Source organism: Esox lucius, chromosome 3 (assembly GCF_011004845.1).
Source record: "Esox lucius isolate fEsoLuc1 chromosome 3, fEsoLuc1.pri, whole genome shotgun sequence".
Lineage (NCBI taxonomy): Eukaryota > Metazoa > Chordata > Actinopteri > Esociformes > Esocidae > Esox > Esox lucius.
In genome coordinates this window covers 6228503-6247999 of record NC_047571.1, presented here as the reverse complement: position 1 = coordinate 6247999, position 19497 = coordinate 6228503, and the positions used below count along the sequence as shown (strand labels likewise).

Here is a 19497-nt window from a genome sequence, read left to right as displayed (position 1 = left end):
ACTGGGGATGTGCCTGTGTTCAGAATTAACCAATCACATTCAAACTCACATTCACATTCAAATGTTAAATAGAAGTCATTACACACCTGCCATTATTTAAAGTGACTGATTAATCACAAATAAAGTTCAGCTGTTTTTCTTAGTTGCATCTCAGAGCCAAAGCTATGGTCTGCAGAGAGCTTCCAAAGCATCAGAGGGGTGTAATTGTTGAAAGATATCAGTCAGGAGAAGGGTACAAAATAATTTCTGAAGCATTAGATATACCATGGAACACAGTGACGGCAGTCATCAAGTGGAGAAAATATGGCACAACAGAGACATTATCAAGAACTGGATGTCCCTCCAAAATGGAGGAAAAGACAAGAAGAAAACTGTTCAGGGAGGCTTCCAAGAAGCCTACAGCAACAATAACGGAACTGCAGGAATTTCTGGCAAGTACTGGCTGTGTGATACATGTGACAACAATCTCCTGTATTTTTCATATGAATGGACTATGGGGTAGGTTGGCAAGACTGAAGCCTTTTCTTACAAAGAAAAACATCCAAGCCTGGCTGAAGTATGCAAAAACAAACATCAAGTCCCCCGAAAATATGTGGGAAAATGTGTTATGGTCTCATGAAACCAAGGTGGAACTTTTTGGACATAATTCACCTCGCCCAAAGAATAGCATACCCACAGTGAAGCATGGTGGTGGCAGCATCATGCTTTTGGTCTGGTTTTCTTCAGCTGGAACTGGGGCCTTTATTCAGGGTGGGGGGAATTATGAACAGTTCCAAATACCAGGCAATTTTGGCACAAAACCTTCAGGCGTCCATTAGAAAGATGTCGTGTCAGCACGTCAATCCTAATCCACAAAAGTGTGGCTTCACCAGAAGTAGATTAACATCTTGGAATGGCCCAGCCAGAGCCCAGACCTGAATCCAACTGAACATATGTGGGGTGATCTGAAAAGGGCTGTGCACAGGATATGTCTTCACACTCTGACAGATTTGGAGTGCTTCTACAAAGAAGAGTGGGCAAATATTGCCACGTCAAGACGTGCCATGCTAATAGACTCCTACCCATAAAGACTGAGTGCTGTAATAAAATCAAAAGGTGCTTCAATAAAGTATTAGTTTAAGGGTATGCAACCAGGTTATTGTGAGTTTTTATTTTTTCCCCCTCGAAGATTTCAGTTTGTTTTTCAATTGAATTGTTCACGTTATAGGTCACATTAAAGGTGGAAAGGTTCTGACATGATTTCTTTGTCTCATTCTTTTACATCACGAGAACCTGGCATTTTAACAGGGGTGTGTAGACTTTTTATATTCCTCTGTATATTACAATAATATCTATGAAAATATATGTATGTATATATTTATTATTATAAACAGGGTGGTCTGAATGCTTTTTACTTCTGTAATTGCTTTGCTATACTTAAGGATAAGGCTTGAGAGGGGTGTAGTATTTGGTCAATATACTACAGCTAAGAGCTGTATGGTGGCAATCTGGGTTGCACCATGCCTAAGGGCAGCTCATTGGCCATGTGCCACACCCCTCTGGAGCGTTATTGCTTAATTATAAACCGGTTGTTTTGAATCCTGAGTGCTGGTTGCAGACTGTATGCCACAGGTATTACATCACAATAATTGACTTCTAATTCCGTTGCCAACCTTTAATAAAAACCAAAAAGGAGTTTCAGGGATTTGTGGCATGTTGTCCGTACACCATGGTTAAGCTCTGAAATGTGTTTGTAAGAACAGCTCTTATCCATGGCATGTTGGCTGTATACTACACTCCCTCAAGCCTTTTTACAAAAGACACAGCCACACATTTCAAATTGGATATGTTGGCAAATTGCATGTACATAATACACTGCTCAAAAAAATTAAGGGAACACGTAATCATCACAGTATAACACCAAATCAATTAAACAGCTATCAATCTGTCCAGTTGGGAAGAATAAGCGAATGTGACTCAATGTCACCTATTTTGGTGCAAATGAAAGTGAAAACCCCAAACAGCAAGACAGCCCCAAAAAAGTGAATGGTTTTGGTGGCCACAGACAATCGCTCTCCCCTTATCCTTCCTGATTCTTCTCTAGTTTTGTGTTTTGCAAGTGTCCTTGTCACTACTGCTAGTCTGAGGCGGTACTTGCAGCCCATTCAGGTTGCACAGGCAGTCTAGCTCCTCCAGGATGGCACATCCATACGTGCTGTCGCAAGGTGTGCTGTGTCTCCTTGTACAGTCTCTAGAGCATGGAGGAGATACCAGGAGATGTGCCATTACATGAGGAGAGCTGGACAGGGATGTAGAAAGGTATCAACCCAGCAGTAGGACCGGTATCTGCACCTTTGTGCGAGGAGGAACTGGAGGTGAGTCATTGCTGTGTGATTTAAATGTTCCCTTAATTTTTTTGAGCAGTGTTTACAAAACAAACGGTTATTTTATACAATACATTTTCTTTGTTATGGTGTTGTTCTAGGTGTCCACTAGGTGGAAGCATTGCATCAACATTTAAATATCCCTCTTTACATCTTTCTATGCCTGTTATTATGTAAATACAGATAGCCATAAAGTACTTGACCAGTTGCTTGGTTAGTGGGATACTTGGCTTTTCTGATATATATATTTTGAATTGTATAGTGCTGAGCTGAAGGTTGCAAATGTATTCTGACCAATGAGAAGAGAGTCCGCGTGCGCTGCATCATTTACAGTAAGTTTGAGTTCAGTGCCTCTTGTTTTGAAAGGGGTGAGCGCGAGCACCGGCAATATGGTCAATCGGCGGGATAGACATGTTTATGAAGTGTCCCGGTAAGAGACAAATGAACACTGGACAGTATCACACGCAGCGGTCACAGGATGGAATGTGGGTTATTTTATGGAGACATTGAGATAAAATAATGATTCGTTTTTAATGTTATAAAATCAACCACATGTATAACAAACGTTGTCATTTTAGCTGGCTACATTAGCTGACTCGGCTCACGAAGTGTTGCTAGCTAAGTACAGTCAATACAATAGCTGAAGTTAGCTATGTTTAAAAAAGCTGGCCAGCCACATTACATGTACTAGCCAAGTCTCTATTATGCATTCGTTAGATTTGTTAATGACCTGTCAGCTATTTTTACCTGTCCAATTTTAGCTAACAACATTTAATAACATGAATCTTGTATGTTTCCTCCATGTTTTTTCCAATAAACATTGCTGCATAAAGTAAACCAGACAATATGGCCAGTGGTAGACGAAGTCGATACCTTCTTAGGTAAGTTAAGGGAATCTCTTGTCTGTACATTTTATTTGAATGTCTTGTATATACATCTCTTTGGTACTTACTTTCCCAGTAATGTCAGTGATGGCTATAACTGCATTGAGGTGAAATGCCCCAAGAAGTCTATGCAGAAAGTCAAGTGGTCGAGTGAAGAAGTAAGTCATCCTGGAATGAGTTGTCTTTTATAACAGACAGTCAACTTTTAAGATAATGTTTTCACATTTTGATTACAAGGATGAGAGGCTGAAGAGACTTGTGGCTGAACTCGGGACAGATGATTGGAATTTGATTGCAAACCATTTCAAGGTGATTGTTAGGAAATTTAGATGGCATGCACTTACTATCCTTTTTCTAAAAAAAAAATCATGATCACAAGGCTTGCCCAACTTTGACATATTTTTGTCTCTTATCTATTGATACCTTTGACTGATGTCTTCCTTTTTTTGTTTGTTCTGACAGAAAAGATCTGATTCACAGTGTCAGCACCGATGGCAGAAGGTGCTTAACCCACAACTAGTGAAAGGGCCTTGGACAAAGGAGGAGGATAAGAGGGTGAAGACAATTTATGTTAGGTGTTCTCACTAACCAGAAATGTGTATAAGCTATGTATTAGCTACTTTCTTAACTTTGTTTTGTGTAAAAAGGTCATTGAGTTGGTGCACATTTATGGCCCTAAGCGCTGGTCCATCATTGCCAAACATCTTCATGGGCGAATTGGTAAGCAGTGCCGTGAGCGCTGGCACAACCACCTTAATCCTGAGGTGAAGAAGTCATGCTGGACTCAAGAGGAGGACGAGATCATTTATGCAGCTCACAAACGTATTGGGAATCGCTGGGCAGAGATAGCCAAGCTGCTGCCAGGCAGGTAATAGTATTACATTTCTGTAGTTTACTCTTGCAGACACTTTAATCCAAAAAACGTGCATGTATTACGTTTAGAAAATAGGCTGGTACTTTGCTGTAATAGTGTTAAGGGGATGGTAACAACAAGGTTACATTCCACATGTCTGAAACAGCATATATATATTTTCTATATGGGACAATACATTTGACCCTGGCCCATAAGGATCTAGTCAACAGTAATGCAAAATTGAGGAATTAGGTTTAAGTCCAGAGCAATTCAACTAATATGCAGTCAATATGCAGTGAATTTCATGAAGATGTTTTTGGTAGTAGATGTGGCCTATAATAACATGCATATAGTGTTTACAGTGTACAAGTTAATATTGTCCTGATTCTATAAATCCCCCTAGGACGGACAACTCTATAAAGAATCACTGGAATTCCACCATGCGTAGAAAGGTGGAGCAGGAGGGCTACCTGCAAGACACCCTGACAGAAGTCAATAAGACAAATGCTCCCATCAAGCAACGAACCATGTCCTCCTGCTCTTCTATGAGGAGACAGAATAATTATTTCAGCAGCCTGACTGATGGCGGTCTGACCAACTCAACCCTGAATAGCTTGGTTAACCACAGTATGGAGGACCACGGTGGTTCTCCTGTCTACCCCCCAGTGTCTCCCACAAAGTTCTTGGCTGTAGAGGCCAGCTCCGTCCTCTCCTCCTTACGAACCATTCCCGAGTTTGCAGAGACTCTTGAGCTCATCGACTCGGTCAGTTGTGGTCATAGAATTGCAATGCATAAGAATTAGATTTAAGCAGCATAGTGCTCCTTCTGTCTCCCAGTTTGGTACACTTTATCATTATACCTTTATTTCAACAAGGAACACAGACTTAGATTAAGGTCTCTTTTACAGCTGGGGCCTGCATATACATGTTTACACATACAGCGGAGGTACAATGATTAAAAACAAACAAGAAAAAACTACACAATCACAGATAGCAGAAGACAAAAATACAATGCTTTAAACACAGGCATTTTTCCCTTTGAGGCCTCAGGTTTTAGTGGATATTGGGACTGGCAAGGACTGTGGGGTCCCTTAGGTGTAACCCAGGGACAGGCTCTTTGCTGAAATCAATATGCACCGATAAGCCATAAAATTATGACCACTGACAGGTGAAGTGAGTAACACTGATCATCTCATTATCATGGCATCTGTCAGTGTGTGGAATATATTATGCAGCAAGTGAACATTCTGTCCTCAGAGTTGATGTTAGAAGCAGGAAAAATGGGCAAGCATAAGAATCTGAGCGACTTTGACAAGAGCCAAATTGTGATGGCTAGAAGACTGGGTCAGATAGAAAGGTGGTACTGATAGAAAGATGTCAAAAACACAGTGCATCGCAGTTTGTTGCGCATGGGGCTGCGTAGCCGCAGACCAGTCAGGGTGCCCATGCTGACCCATATGACCACTGACGAAAGCGCGTAGATTGGGCACATGAGCTTCAGAATCAGACCACGGAGCAATGGAAGAAGGTGGCCTGGTCTGATGAATCACATGGATGCTGGGTGCGTGTGAGTCGCTTACCTGGAGAACACATGGCACCAGGATGCACCATGGGAAGAAGGCAAGCCAGGGGAGGCAGTGTGATGCTTTGGGCAATGGTCTGCTGGGAAACCTTGGGTTCTGCCATTCATGTGGATGTTACTTTGACATGTACTACATACCTAAGAATTGTTGCAGACCATGTGCACCCTTTCATGGCAACAGTATTCCCTGATGACATTGGCCTTTTTCAGCAGGATAATGCGAACTGCCACAAAGCAAAAATTATTCAAGAATGGTTTGAGGAACACAACAAGTTGTTTGCCTCCAAATTCCCCAGATCTCAATCCAATCGAGCATCTGTGGGATGTGCTGGACAAACCGGTCCGATCCATGGAGGCCCCACCTCGCAACTGACATGACTTATAGAATCTGCTGATAATTTCTTGGTGCCAGATACCACAGCACACTTTCAGAAGTCTAGTAGAGTCCATACCTCGACCTCGGCCAGGGCCGTTTTGGCGGCAAAACGGGGACCTACACAATATTAGGCAGGAGGTCATAATGTTATGGCTGATCGGTGTTGATATTACAACCAATAATTGGACCGGATTTTCTAAACATTTGTCTTCACACAGTGAAAACAGTACATGGAGCAAACATAAAATAATAACTGTTTTAAATCACGTTTATGTCAGTAACCCATTTTGGCTTGCCTGGCCCCGCAGGATCCATTGGCCTGGAGTGAGGTTACAAGTTTCAGTCTGAAGGAAGTACCTTCGCCCCTGAAACAGAAAGTGACCCCTGTCACCCAGTTGGGAATGTCAAAAGGAGCTAGTTGCCATTTTAATGACTCAGCCATATCTGGCCTGAGTAAGAACTATGCTGAAGTGATGCCTGCCCCCTCAACCATCACGACCAAGCTGAGCATACTTTCCCCCATTCTGAAGAGGGATATGGGGGAGCAGTTCCCCGACAGTCAGTGCCACAGTGCATGCTTTTTAGACAACAGCACTTCAGCACCTAGGATCACTCCTGTTAAAGCACTGCCATTCTCCCCTTCTGAGGTAGAATTTCTCATTTAATACCATCAAATACCTATACAAACTACTCATTGATCTTTGGTGTTTGTAAAATACACTAGAGCAAGGGTAGGGTAGTCATTTCAATCTGTCAAGTGGATGGCCTATGGCTTGGAACAAAAGTCATATAACTATAAAATGTAATTTGTGCACTGCAAGTTGAACAATGTGTATTGGTAAAATACATTCAAATTTGTCTCTAATTTACAGTAGTGTTTTTGTGATTCATTATTAATATAACTGGCGCAAACTTTTTTTCTGTAGTTTTTCACTGTTTCTGGAGTTGACGACTTGACTCTAGATAATTCAGCTCTAACTTCAACCCCAGTTTGTGCCCGCAAACGATCCAACACTACCCCCTTCCAGGAGTTAACAGCCAGGCATCTGAAGGAGAATTCTGGGTGAGTTTTTTAAGGCATTTCTGTGTGGCTATTTCATTATAGTTCACTTACATTATGCTTTGTCCTAGTTCATTTTTTTACATTCCAGTTTTGTCAACAAAAATAAACCTGGGATTGCAAAGTTAAATGAGATGTACAACTGAATACACAATAATTATTACAATGTCCTCGGGAACACAACCATTTGTTCTGTTTTACTGGCATTATATTACCAAACTATGCGTCTACACTGTTCTTATTAAATTCATTTTTTTAAACATACCATTTTTAAAGCACAGGTCGTGCATGGAGTTTTATTTGTTTCATGGTTTGTTCAACTTTCCCATCGCAGGGAAAACATTTTCAATCATTCTGTTACCATGGTGTTGCTACATGTTTCATGTACTGTTTGTTTTATGAAGGTTGAAGACCCCTAAGGTTCGTAAAGCCATCATGCTACCCATGCCACAAACTCCAACACCCTTCAAGACTGTCACGGCCAGTCAAGCAAAGAGGCATTGCCTGTTTAAAATGATGGTGTGTTCATAATATTACATACTTAACAACATTGTCATAAGAATGTTTTTAGCATATTTAGTGTGTGTAAGAAGATATGCTACGCAATTTCTCCTTGCTCTAACCAATTGTCTGTGTGTATCGCACTGTGTTAGTTGCAGCAGCCTGCGTCCTTGGCTTACCTGGATGAAGAGGGGCTCAGAGAGGAAAGTGAGGTAGATGTATTAAATCACGAGGAAACACCATCAGATTTCTGTTCCTGGAAGCATGAGGTATCCTAACATCATATGCACACATTTATTATGAAATCATTCAATTCCATTCAAACAAATACATTTGTCCGTTTAGTGTTTAATGAGTAAGGACACATTCCAAAAACCAAGAAGCAATAGACCTAAGAGGAAATAGAGAATATGATGAAGAAAATTTCTGATAATGACTTATCACTGCAGTCCATTTCTGAGTTTATACATGGATGGGAACAAAGGTTTTACAGACATATCAATTTCATGTTTTTGAACCCAGGCAGATGCATTGTCTATGAGAATAAGAAAATCCCTGGATGTGGAACCCTGGAGCACAGACTGCAACAATGCTCAGCTGTATCCCCAAGAGCAGTTCAAAAATGTACAGGTAACTGGAATGTCTAATGTCAGAAGCTCTGCATCCTATCGGGCAAATATCCAAGTGTGCCAGAAACGCTGCTGAACATGAGGCAAATATTAAATTTTCCCCGAGATATGAAAATGACCAACAGCCATAGACCGGTGTAGATGAAGGGAAATATCCACTCTTTTCTCTCAGATCCAGGGGGAGAGCTTGCTGAAAAGCAGCCGTCTGAGGTCCTCCATGCTGGGCTGTGAGGAGCTGGTGTGCTCACCGCCCCCCATGGTGGTGTCAGACCAAGAAGAGCCCTGCCGTCACCTGCCCCAACATGCCCTCCCCATAGCTGTCAGCGATGACTGTAACCCAGCTGTTATCAGGATCCTCCATCATCTAAACACAAGTGCCGAACGCAACCAATCAGAGGTGAGGCTCAGAGACTTCTGAAAATATCAGAATCTCCAGCAGCCATTAAGCTTCTTTAAAAAAAAAATTTGACAGATGTTATTGCAAATAAAACGTCACAGAGATTTGAACAATGTGTGTAATCACATAGGCTCAACCATTCCTGTTTTTCTTCATAATCAGTGGCAAGCGACCAGACTCATAGAATATTTTCAACACTGAAATCTTTCTGAAGTTTAGTGGTACAGTATTTCTTGTGTCTCTAATGTGTTGGACTGCGTCTTCACTGGGTTGTATTCGTTATAACTGCATGCCGTTTGCAAAGGAGAACAAAACCAATTGGTTTTTATTGGACACATCCATTGTTGTTTCAGATGAGCTGTGAGTGGGACGCTGTGCTTTTCGGGAAGACTGATGATCAGATTACTGTAGCTGAGCAGGCCAGAAAGTTTCTCAGTTCCCAGGTACCTGGCCCTGCCTCCAGGACGCTGGTGCTTTGACCCTACTTCGTAGCTAACATTAAGCCGAGTCCTATGTCTAGTTGATCGTAGGAGTTAGCAAGACGGCACAAACACTTAAATTTTTTTGGTTTAACAGAGGTATAACAGAATCTAACTGTAGATAGCAGATTTTAGATTTCCTATTTTAATTTTATTCCATAGGTTAAAAAGCATTACCTCCTGTATTTCACTAGGTGAACATTTATGAATATTTTGCACACTGAAGGTGTAGAAAAATTATAAATCTTTAAATGTTTTTATGCAGCTTTTGAAGGTCATCTGAAGGCGTTACTGAGATTTTACTGCAAAACCAAACCCCACCTGATCTGTATTTTTATTTCATTTTTACAGTTAATCAGTAAATCATGTTTGATACTGAATCCACCTTTTTAAAATGTATATTGAAGGTGAATTTTACTACTTTGCACAGACTGAACATTTTCAAATTGGACAGCAATTTCATGCATCTCAAATCTCTCCGTAAATACATGGACATTTCAAATAACAAATTATATCTGCTCCATATTCAATTTACAAAAAACAAAACAATTTACAAAATTCCACCTCCCAAACTCTTTCAAGGTATGTGTTTAAGGTATAGCATACCCACTTTGTATTGCTTAAATTTGTGGATGTTTGAAATCAGAAGTCAGGGCGATGGTGTTGGACTGTGTACATATTATTTTACTGCTAGTGAGACAAAGAAGGTAAAGCAGTTATTGGAGGGTCAGAAGCCATTGTGACAGCACTGGCTGAGATCCTTTCATTTTTATGTGGTTGATGTACAAACTTATAAGTACTCGTTCTATGGGTTTCCAAAGTGTCCTTATTTTTTTATTCAATCTAGAAACATTTCAGTGGTAACAAAATTGTAATTGTATATGCAAGTAAAGCCAATACTTTATTAGTAAGATTTAAACTGAGATTTTAAATTTAAATCATATAACAGTATTTAGCAATTTCCATAAGGAATTTTAAGAAAGTCAAGTATTGATTACAAAATGTAGTGTGTCAATAGTTTTAATCTACATTAAGATGTATTTTATTGACCAATGTTAGCTATGGATAATACATCAAACTAAATATCAGGAGTTTAATATTTTTGCAAACAGGTTTTAGTTGGTAGGATTACTAAGACAACTGAATGATTGATACTTTTTAAATATTGTTGTATGCTGATGACAGCTGTAGTCTATTTTCATTACTTGTAATGTAGTTTTATTTTCAAACTGGTTATTACTTCAAGGTTGAGGAATAAAAAAAAAAATCTAAAACAGAAATTATAAATCTTTGTCTAAGTTTTCATATAGGACAATATCACACATTGTTTATGTCACCTTTGTATAGAGTCACTACCAACGTATGAACAATGTAACCTTGTTTTGATAATAATAATAATAAAAGTGTAAAATCATTATCTGGTGTTTGCTGTACCTAAGGCAGTATATGTAGAGCATGTCTTGCTTGTGAGTTCCTAAAGACTGGATGGGCACGATGTTAAGGAATCTATAAAATCTTGTCATTAATACTATGAAGAAGTACATTTACATTTTATTTTATAATAAATATATGCACATTAATAAACACACACAATTTCAATAATTGTAAAGTTAAGCAACAATGCAAACAACAATGGGCTAGTAAGAAAAAAAGGTAACGAAGGGACCATACTTGGTTATACACAACAGACCTTTGCCAGACTTCAGATATTGTAGTGGTAAAAAAAGGTTCAAACTACAAAATGGTCAAAGATTTTCAGTTATTAAACATGTAGTATTTTTATGGATTGTGGGTTTCTCTTTGATAATCTACAATGAGTGGATAAGCAAACATCTGAGTAAATTATGCAACATTGTGACTTTAAAGATGTGTTGTGAGAGCAGCAACAAACACAGAATAAATGCTTGAAAACCCATGACTCAATTCTCTATCAGAAACATCAGTCGGGTTCGAATGCTACGTTGGTGGAGCCATCGGTGGAATCTGGTGCCTGGGTATCACTCCTCCTCCGGTTGCCCTTGGATAGAAGGCGGTGCAACAGGCTGGGGGAGCTGTGGGCTGAGCCTGAGGAGGCCTCGTGTGCTAGACCCCGGAAGAGACCCTCTTTCCTATGCCTGGGAACCTTTGGAGTGCTGCACCCGCTTCATACATAAAGAGGAAAACAATCACAATGGCAACTCGTTGATTCTCTGTGACTTTAAGTCCTACTTTAGGGAAAAACTGTTTAAGGGAGGATCAGCTTAACATATTCTGGTGAACAGTTTTTTTGTTGTTAAATGCCCAGTGTGGTCATGGTCCCTTTTGCATTTCAGCTCATTCGGTTTGTTTGTTTTAATCTGTTTTTCCTGATAGATACTGGTTGAATTTTAGTTGTAAGCTAAAAGACCAGTAAGACCTTGTTTTTTAATTAGTTTGCTTAGAAACCACCCTTCCCTACCCAAGCTCTTCTTTCTGCAACCTCTGTTGTCCTGGCTGTTTCACCCAAACATCAGGGCAGCTCCTACTCAGCCCAGTCAGAACTCATTCCTCCAACCCACTGGTGGAACCACTATTAATGGGCTGTGTGGTAATCCCATCTAGCATTCTTCAGCTCAATCTACTTACAGTAAATCAATTTGAGCATCTAACAAATTTCAAACATTTTAACTACTCTCAGAAAGCTCCTTGCTAAATTCGATCTTGAACATATTTTTTTCTTCTTAAAAACTATTAAATGTAAGGTACTTTAATTGTTACCCAGAAATTTGAGAAAAATTATCTGCTTTCCCTCTATGAGGTTTGGGCCCAGGTGTGTTAAGAAGGATGTGTGGTATGACATGGTTCTGACCTTGAGCAGCATTGGTCATCAGGAGCTGCACCTTTGGATGAATGCCGCCGTAACGAGATTAGATTGGCTTTCGTTGGCTCATGATCATCTCTCTTTACAAACAAACAGAACTCATTTAGACAGGCCATAAATAGGTACCGTGTCCTAGCCTTTAATCAGTCAGGGGACCACCTTACCTGATTCAGTTTGGTCACACACACTGAGGGGAAGTACCCCTCAGAACCATTCTGCAGACGGCCATACCACCAGGATGGCTCATCCCTGTAGAGTACTTGGATGACATCACCCTGGAAGAGATTTAGCTCATCTGGCCAGTGAGGTCTATAGTTGACTGCTGCTACTACCTAAAGGGTTACAAGTAACATGACACAAAACAAAGTACCAACATTAAAGTTTGTCCTGACACTTCAGAAAAAGTAATTTGTTTACGCTTGCAGATGACAGTTGAACTAAGATGACAGATGACAGTTGAACATATATCTAATCTGAGACAGCTAATGTAAAACAACTTAATTCTCTGTTATTGGGATTTAGTGAATTAGTTATAAATAGATCCAATTCATTAAATGTCTATCTTTATGAACCAACAGAACACAGATGTCAAACGCAGCCACTGCTCTTCATTCAAAATGTCCCCATGGAGGACCAGATAAGAGGATTATCTTGTCTTAAATTACAAGTCTATCCTTTTAAGACTGACTCTAGGGACATGTAAAGTTTGCCAGGAGAAAGGCTTGGACACCCAGTTATGTGGATAAAGTTTACTTTCAGGATTTTTTCATTTCATTACCAGTCAATACTAGCCTAAAGATAAATATATAAGTTTGTCTAACAAAATGTGCACATATATGTTCGATTTTATTTTACTAGGACCTATTGCACATGCAGCAGCTACTCACATTAGACACATGACAGCACATAACATTCTACTAATTATATTCCATTAAATTGAAATCTATTTAATCAATTCATGAAACTTATAAATAATAACATTTAAATCAATATATAAAAGACTAAAAAAATATTTACACACTTTTCATACATATTTTATATTCTCACAATACTGTTGAATATAGCTTTAGAAAGAGGATACATTTGGTACAGAAGACACCCAATGTGGTATGTACACTACTGTTCAAAAGTTTTAGGTAACTTAGATGTGTCCTTATTTTCCATGAAAACACATGAAATGAATTGAATAGCTGAGTTGGAAATAAATCAAAATGAATAGAAAATGTTGTCATTGACAAGATTATGAATAATATTTTTTTATTTTTTAACTTTGCTTTCGTCAAAGAATCCTCCATTTGCAGCAATTACAGACTTGCAGACCTTTGGCATTCTAGTTGTCAATTTGTTTAGGTCATATGAAGAGATTTCTCCCCATGCTTCCTGAAGCGCCTCCCACAAATTGTCTTGGCCTGATAGGCACTTCTTATGTACCATTCAGTCAAGCTGCTCCCACAAGCAGGTGTAGGAGAAAATTGTCTCCAGTCAAGCGCTGTCCACAGGGTATGGCATGGCATTGCAAAATGGAGTAATTGCCTTCCTTTGTCAAGATCATCTTAATTTTATTTTTTTATTGGCCAGTCTGAGATGTTTTTTTGTGTGCAATTCTGCTTAGAAGGCCAGCATCCTGGAGTTGCCTTGTCACTGTTGACGTTGAGACTGGTGTTTTGTGGTACTATTTAATGAAGCTGCCAGTTGAGGACCGGTGAGGCGTCTGTTTCTAGACACTGTCATGTACTTGTCCTAGCTCAGTTGTGCACCAGGGCCTCCCACTCCTCTTTCTATTCTGGTTAGATACAGTTTTGTCTCCCTTTGTGATGGGAGTTGTACACAGAATGGTATGAGATCTTCAGTTTCTTGGTAATTTCTCGCACGCATGGAATAGGACAATAAGACAATACTTGAACATTAATGAGCTGCATGGTCGAGTTGCCAGAAAGAAGCCTTTACGGCACCAAAGCAACAGAAAAGGCCAGTTACAATATGCCTGATAACACCTTGACACACCTCACAGCTTCTGTCACACTGGAATTTGGAGTGACGAGACCAAAATTGAGCTTTATGGTCACAACCATAAGCGCTACGTTTGGAGAGGGGTCAACAAGGCCTATAGTGAACAGAATACAGCACAGTGGTGACTTACTCAGGTTTTGGGGGTGTGGGAGCTCTAAGGGCACAGTGAATCTTGTGAAAATTTATGGCAAGATGAATGCAGCATGTTATCATAAAATACTGGCAGACAATTTGCATTCTTCTGCACGAAAGCTGCACATGGGAAGCTTTTGGACTTTCCAGCACGACATTGACCCTAAGCACAAGGCCAAGATGACCCTCCAGTGGTTACAGCAGAAAAAGGTGAAGGTTCTGGTGTGGCCATCACAGTCTCCTGACCTTGATATCATCGAGCCACTCTGGCGAGATCTCAAACGTGCAGTTCATGCAAGACTACTTGGAGTCATTTTTCTAAGACGAATGGGCAGCTATACGACCTACAAGAATTCGGGGCCTCATAGACAACTATTACAAAAGACTGCATGCTGTCATTGATGCTAAAGGGGTTAATACACAGTATTAAGAATTAAGGGTATGCAGACTTTTGACTTTTCATTTTATTCTTTGTGGCCATGTTTTGTTTTATGATTGTGCCATTCCGTTATGACCTACAGTTGAATGTGAATCCCATAAGAAATAAAAGACATTTGTTTTTCCTGGCACTCATGTTTTCTTTACAAATGGTACATATATTACCAATTCCCCAAAGGGAATGCAAATGTTTTAGCACAACTGTAGATATTCCATTGAAAATCCAGATTATTAGTTATTTCCGACATAAACAATGTCTACACTGTTTTTCTGTTCAATTTGATGTTATTTTAATGGACGAAAACAAGTAACATTCTAAGTGACCACAAACTTTTGAACAGTAGTGTATATCTGTATGAAGTGTATCCAAATACATTTGAAAGGGAGATAATGGATTACTGAACACAAGCCAAACAGGGATAAGAGTCTATTTTGTATTGATGGGAAATTTGACTCTTTCTACTGGCTCGGATCTTGTTGTTCAGTAAAAAGTTCAAATCTTTAAAGTAATTTTGTTCATTTGAGTCAGTAATGCCTACAGCAGCCCATGGTAGGTCTCATTATTTTAGACGTACCATGTGTCCAATTATCTGTTACAAACATGTGTTTGTAATGCTATTGTCTTGATCTGTTTTTCTTTGCGAGCGTAAAACTAACAGCGTGGTTGGGTAGAACTCCGCTGCCAGTCAAATGAATGAAACAACCGTTCAATTGAACGATAAAACTGTCAGTTGTTCACAAGTCTTTTTTTTCTTAGGCAACAAGGCTCTGTGCTTGTTTTCATCTGTTTTTCATGACTTCAGTAATCAACTTACCATATTATTATAGTCCGCGTTCAATTATCAGTTATAAACATGTCTTTATGATGTTCCAGCCTTGATCTATTTTTCTCTACAAATGTGCATTGACATTGATTGGAGAACAGGGCTGGAGGACCTGGTATGAAGCAAATCCGCTGGTTGTAGAAATCCGCTGTCAAACATTCCAATGAACGATACAACTGAAGAAGTCACTGGAAAAAAGGACTTGTGAGTCCAGAGTCACTAAAAATATTAGTTCAGAACAAACAAACTGCACATCACTACTATCTTGGTATCCAGTTCCTCATGTCTGTTAATAACAATCAAAGGCTCACTGGATTTATTTCCTTTAAATTATATTATTAAATTAAATGTAATCCATAACTGTAATGGTATAAAGCCAGTCTGGGTCAAGGCCAACCTGGAGAAGTAGGCTGAACTCACACGTCCTCTATCAGTCATTCTTATATTTGCTGACAGTTTCTACCTCACCTGTTTTCTTTCAACATGTTTTTTCAATCTCATCTTTTACTGACAAATCTTGCAAGATGATGATTTTCAATTAGCTTCCTTTTAGTTCTAGTAGATCCACTTATCAACTATTTTGAGCTGAACACCATTTTTATGTTTCATGGGGCTTGTTCAGACAGGAAACCAGAGTGGTAATTGGTCAGTGATGTGTCAGCTAGTGTCTGACCACTCCTATCACAATGTCACATTTATGCCATGTATTTATACGTCAGTTGACGTAGTCTGATATGTTGATGGTCGTACTAGCATCCGGCTAGCACGCCGGCCAATTCCACCCACCACCCCTAACCCAACCTATTTGATTCTGTGTTTCTTTTGTGTGGGGATGGGTACTGCTTATCTTGCTCATTACACTTTGGAGATTGCCATTAATATTACAGTGATGTTATTGTTGGTAATATACACCATCATATGATGGCAATGAGTTACCCCAGAGGAGCAGAACCTATTGCATGTACATAACTATACACAAGTTATCCAATAAATGGTTGAACGTGGTGTTTTCTGCTTAAACTATTTATTTTGTTGCTTTTCGTCTAGAGGCAACCTCACCTCCTCTGCACTGACTTTGAGCATCAGAGCCCCTCAGGGCTGCATACTCATTCCCCTCTTGTACTCCCTGTTCACACAACTGTGTGGCCACACACAGCTCCAACTTCATGCTTAAGTTTGTGGACAACCACCATCCTGGGTCTCATTACCAACAATGATGATACTGAATACAGAGAGAAGATAATTGACTTGGCTACATGCCAGGACAACAACTTCTCTTTAAATGTCTGCAAGACTAAGGAGATGGTTGTGGACTTCAGGAAGCAGCAGAGGGGGGATCATGCCTCCATATACAGAGGGAGCGGAGGAAGCGAGTCTTCGCCTTCAAGTTTCTCTGTGTGTTCATCAATGATGACCTCACCTGGTCCAGGCCAGCAGTCTCGCCGGTAAAACTGCCCAAAAGCGCCTGTACTTCCTGAGGAGATTCAAGTAGTTTGGCATGTCTGCTTTGGGTCATGACCGAAAGGACAAGATCCCGGATACAGGCGGCCGAAATGAGCTTTCTCCGCAGGGTGGCTGGGCGATCCCTTAGAGATAGGGTGAGAAGCTCGGTCACCCGGGAGGAGCTCAGAGTAGAGCCACTGCTCCTCCACATCGAGAGGGGTCAGCTGAGGTGGCTTGGGCATCTGTTTCGGATGCCTCCGGAACGCCTTCCTGGGAAGGTGTTCCGGTCCCGTCCCACCGGGAGGAGACCCCGGGGAAGACCTAGGACACGCTGGAGGGACTATGTCTCCCGGCTGGCCTGGGAACGCCTCGGTGTCACCCCGGAAGAGCTGGAGGAAGTGTCTGGGGAGAGGGAAGTCTGGGCATCCCTGCTTAGACTGCTGCCCCCGCGACCCGGCCCCGGATAAGCGGAAGAAGATGGTATGGTCTGCAAAAACTTGCACCAACTTCTACAGGTGCAGCATTAATGCATCCTCTCAGGCTGCATTACTGCCTGGTACGGCAGCTGCTCCGCTGCTGACTGCAAAGCCCTCCAGAGGCTGGTGAAGTCAGTGGAGCACATCATCGGTTGCCATCTCCATTCCATGCAAGGCATCTACCACACACAATGCCTTAGGAAAGCATGGAACATCATCAAAGACTACAGCCACCCAGGTTATGGTCTGTTCACTCAACTGACCTCTGGTAGACGCTCCAAGAGCATCGGAGCACACACCTCCAGACTCACAAACAGTGTTTACCCCCAGACCATAAGGCTCCTCAACCAGCAACACTGGTTAATCACATATACAGTTCATATGCTCTGGTCACTTTCTATGTACATTCATGCACATTTTAATGTATCCATTTATAGGCACTAAAACACTTTTATATATAATATTTAAGATTTCTATTCATAATGTCCATATTCCCATTTCTACATTATTTGAAATTGCTTCTAGTCACTATTGTATATTTTGTATTTTCTGTTATTATTTTTGCTTTATATATTATTTTTTTAATTTACTAGCTTAATGTTGCTTGCTGTGTCACAAGAATTGAATTGTTCAGAATGACACGTTATTTAGTCTACTTGACAAATAAAAAGGTAATAAAAAGCTCAACCCAACACATGGAAGTGCTGACTGACAGCTGAACAAAGGACAATAGGTAGGACACAAGATGGCCATTACTGATGGGCCCCACACATCCTGTCCATACCTCCTGTATAGAGCAAGGAACTCCAAGAAACTGTGTGTGCGTGTGACTGTCATAAAGACTCATGAATGGAACCAAGGACACTATATAAGACCATAGCGAGGTTGGAACATACAATGTCAGGTTACGATTGGAGGATAAATACTGCCTTTTCATTCATATGAATAGGTGCTCCCATTAATTGTATGATACTTCTTTACATTCAACTCTATCCAAAATGTGTAATACAGGGAATTTTGTGCCCTGCAGAATATCACACTGACACTACTGATCATGTGCTTTGAGTGACACTGAATTTCTCTGTTGTAAATTTCCACTATCAATTAATAATGAAAAGTAATTACCATACCTTGTCTGTTTCCCTGGGCCTGTATTTTGATCTTGCTCTGCAAGCTAATGAATGGGGATACACTTTGTTATGAAGCCATAATGAGCTTTTAGTCAAGATAACAGCAAAATTATACTGGGCTACTGAAAACCAATAAATGATGATATCCTTAAAAGGCCAATAAATGCTTCTCAATGCACAAGAATAATCACAATAAAGACCAGGTAAATACAACATCAAACACTACCAAGTACAAAAGAAGTTGTATTAATCAAACATCTGTGCTGTTCTGGGATCACCAAATCATATCCATTGTTATCCACAAGACAAAGATGATTCTAAATTTGAAATATACTGAGACACTTGATACTGTATCTACAGCCCCAGATTGCAGATGGCACTCACCTTCTGGTGAAAAGACAGTGGTGAACACTTCAAAGTGCCCATCACTCTGCATGTAGATCTGTTGCATTTTCTCCTCTCCTGCTGGGTCTGTCTCACTGTCTGACAGCTCCACACAAGAAGCTCTCTGCTTTAAATAACTATCAGTGTCACTAATCTCACTCTGCACTACAACGAACACACAGACCCAATCCCTCAGTCATACTTAGACAGAAACGTTAGTTTTTTCAAACTCTGACGTTGTTGAATCTATTTTTATCAGAGATCTGTTGTTTTAAAAAAAGGACACAAAACAAAACTGATCTTCAATGTTTTTAATGCCTTATCATTCTTTAAAATCTTACAAAAATGCAATAAAATTTGCGAATATACTGGAACATTTCACATATTGCAATTATTATTGAATCAAATACAGCAAATAAATGTGATTCTTACTCAATTTATAACATATTTCTTATAAACGTATTCTTCAAAAAAAGAAAATGTGCTATTTGCATATCGAAACCGCATTGAAAAAAGAAAACAGAACAAGGCAGGAAAGAACCAAAAAGAGGATTTAGTTATATTAAAAAGATTGTCTGTTTTTTTGTTGGTATAGAAATTATTCTGCTAATACTTGCTGTAAAGTAAAACAGCATTGATTTCTACATTAATTTGTGCCCCGCTTTCTATCAGGATTTTACAGTAATAAGGAGTTAAT

At 40.0% G+C, this 19497-nt stretch overlaps 1 protein-coding gene and 1 long non-coding RNA gene across 4 annotated transcripts; one reads left to right on the top strand and one right to left on the bottom strand.

The window, feature by feature from the left end:
* The first annotated feature begins 2172 nt into the window (after positions 1-2172).
* LOC105018437 (myb-related protein A) lies at positions 2173-10056 on the top strand. Of its 2 annotated transcripts, XM_020044142.3 has the most exons (16): positions 2173-2354; positions 2626-2695; positions 3197-3244; positions 3324-3405; positions 3485-3556; positions 3710-3802; positions 3895-4115; positions 4504-4864; positions 6367-6705; positions 6985-7121; positions 7523-7637; positions 7772-7888; positions 8142-8249; positions 8421-8645; positions 8999-9088; positions 9390-10056. In XM_020044142.3, exons 3-16 carry the CDS (start codon positions 3210-3212, stop codon positions 9405-9407), a joined length of 2013 nt encoding a protein of 670 aa, XP_019899701.1. In that variant the 5' UTR covers positions 2173-2354; positions 2626-2695; positions 3197-3209; the 3' UTR covers positions 9408-10056. The 2 variants fall into 2 exon arrangements, with proteins under 2 accessions (XP_019899701.1, XP_034146912.1); XM_034291021.1 differs by lacking the exons at positions 2173-2354; positions 2626-2695 and adding an exon at positions 2780-2793 and having other exon boundaries at positions 8999-10056.
* A 501-nt stretch (positions 10057-10557) lies between these two features.
* si:dkey-97a13.12 lies at positions 10558-18904 on the bottom strand. 2 transcript variants are annotated; one of them, XR_004575490.1, is made up of 5 exons: positions 18801-18904; positions 18417-18460; positions 12128-12295; positions 11952-12043; positions 10558-11265 (listed from the first exon to the last, which is right to left on the bottom strand). It is a non-coding gene; the product is annotated as an SH3 domain-containing kinase-binding protein 1 (long non-coding RNA). The 2 variants fall into 2 exon arrangements; XR_828586.4 differs by lacking the exon at positions 18417-18460.
* Positions 18905-19497: the final 593 nt, after the last annotated feature.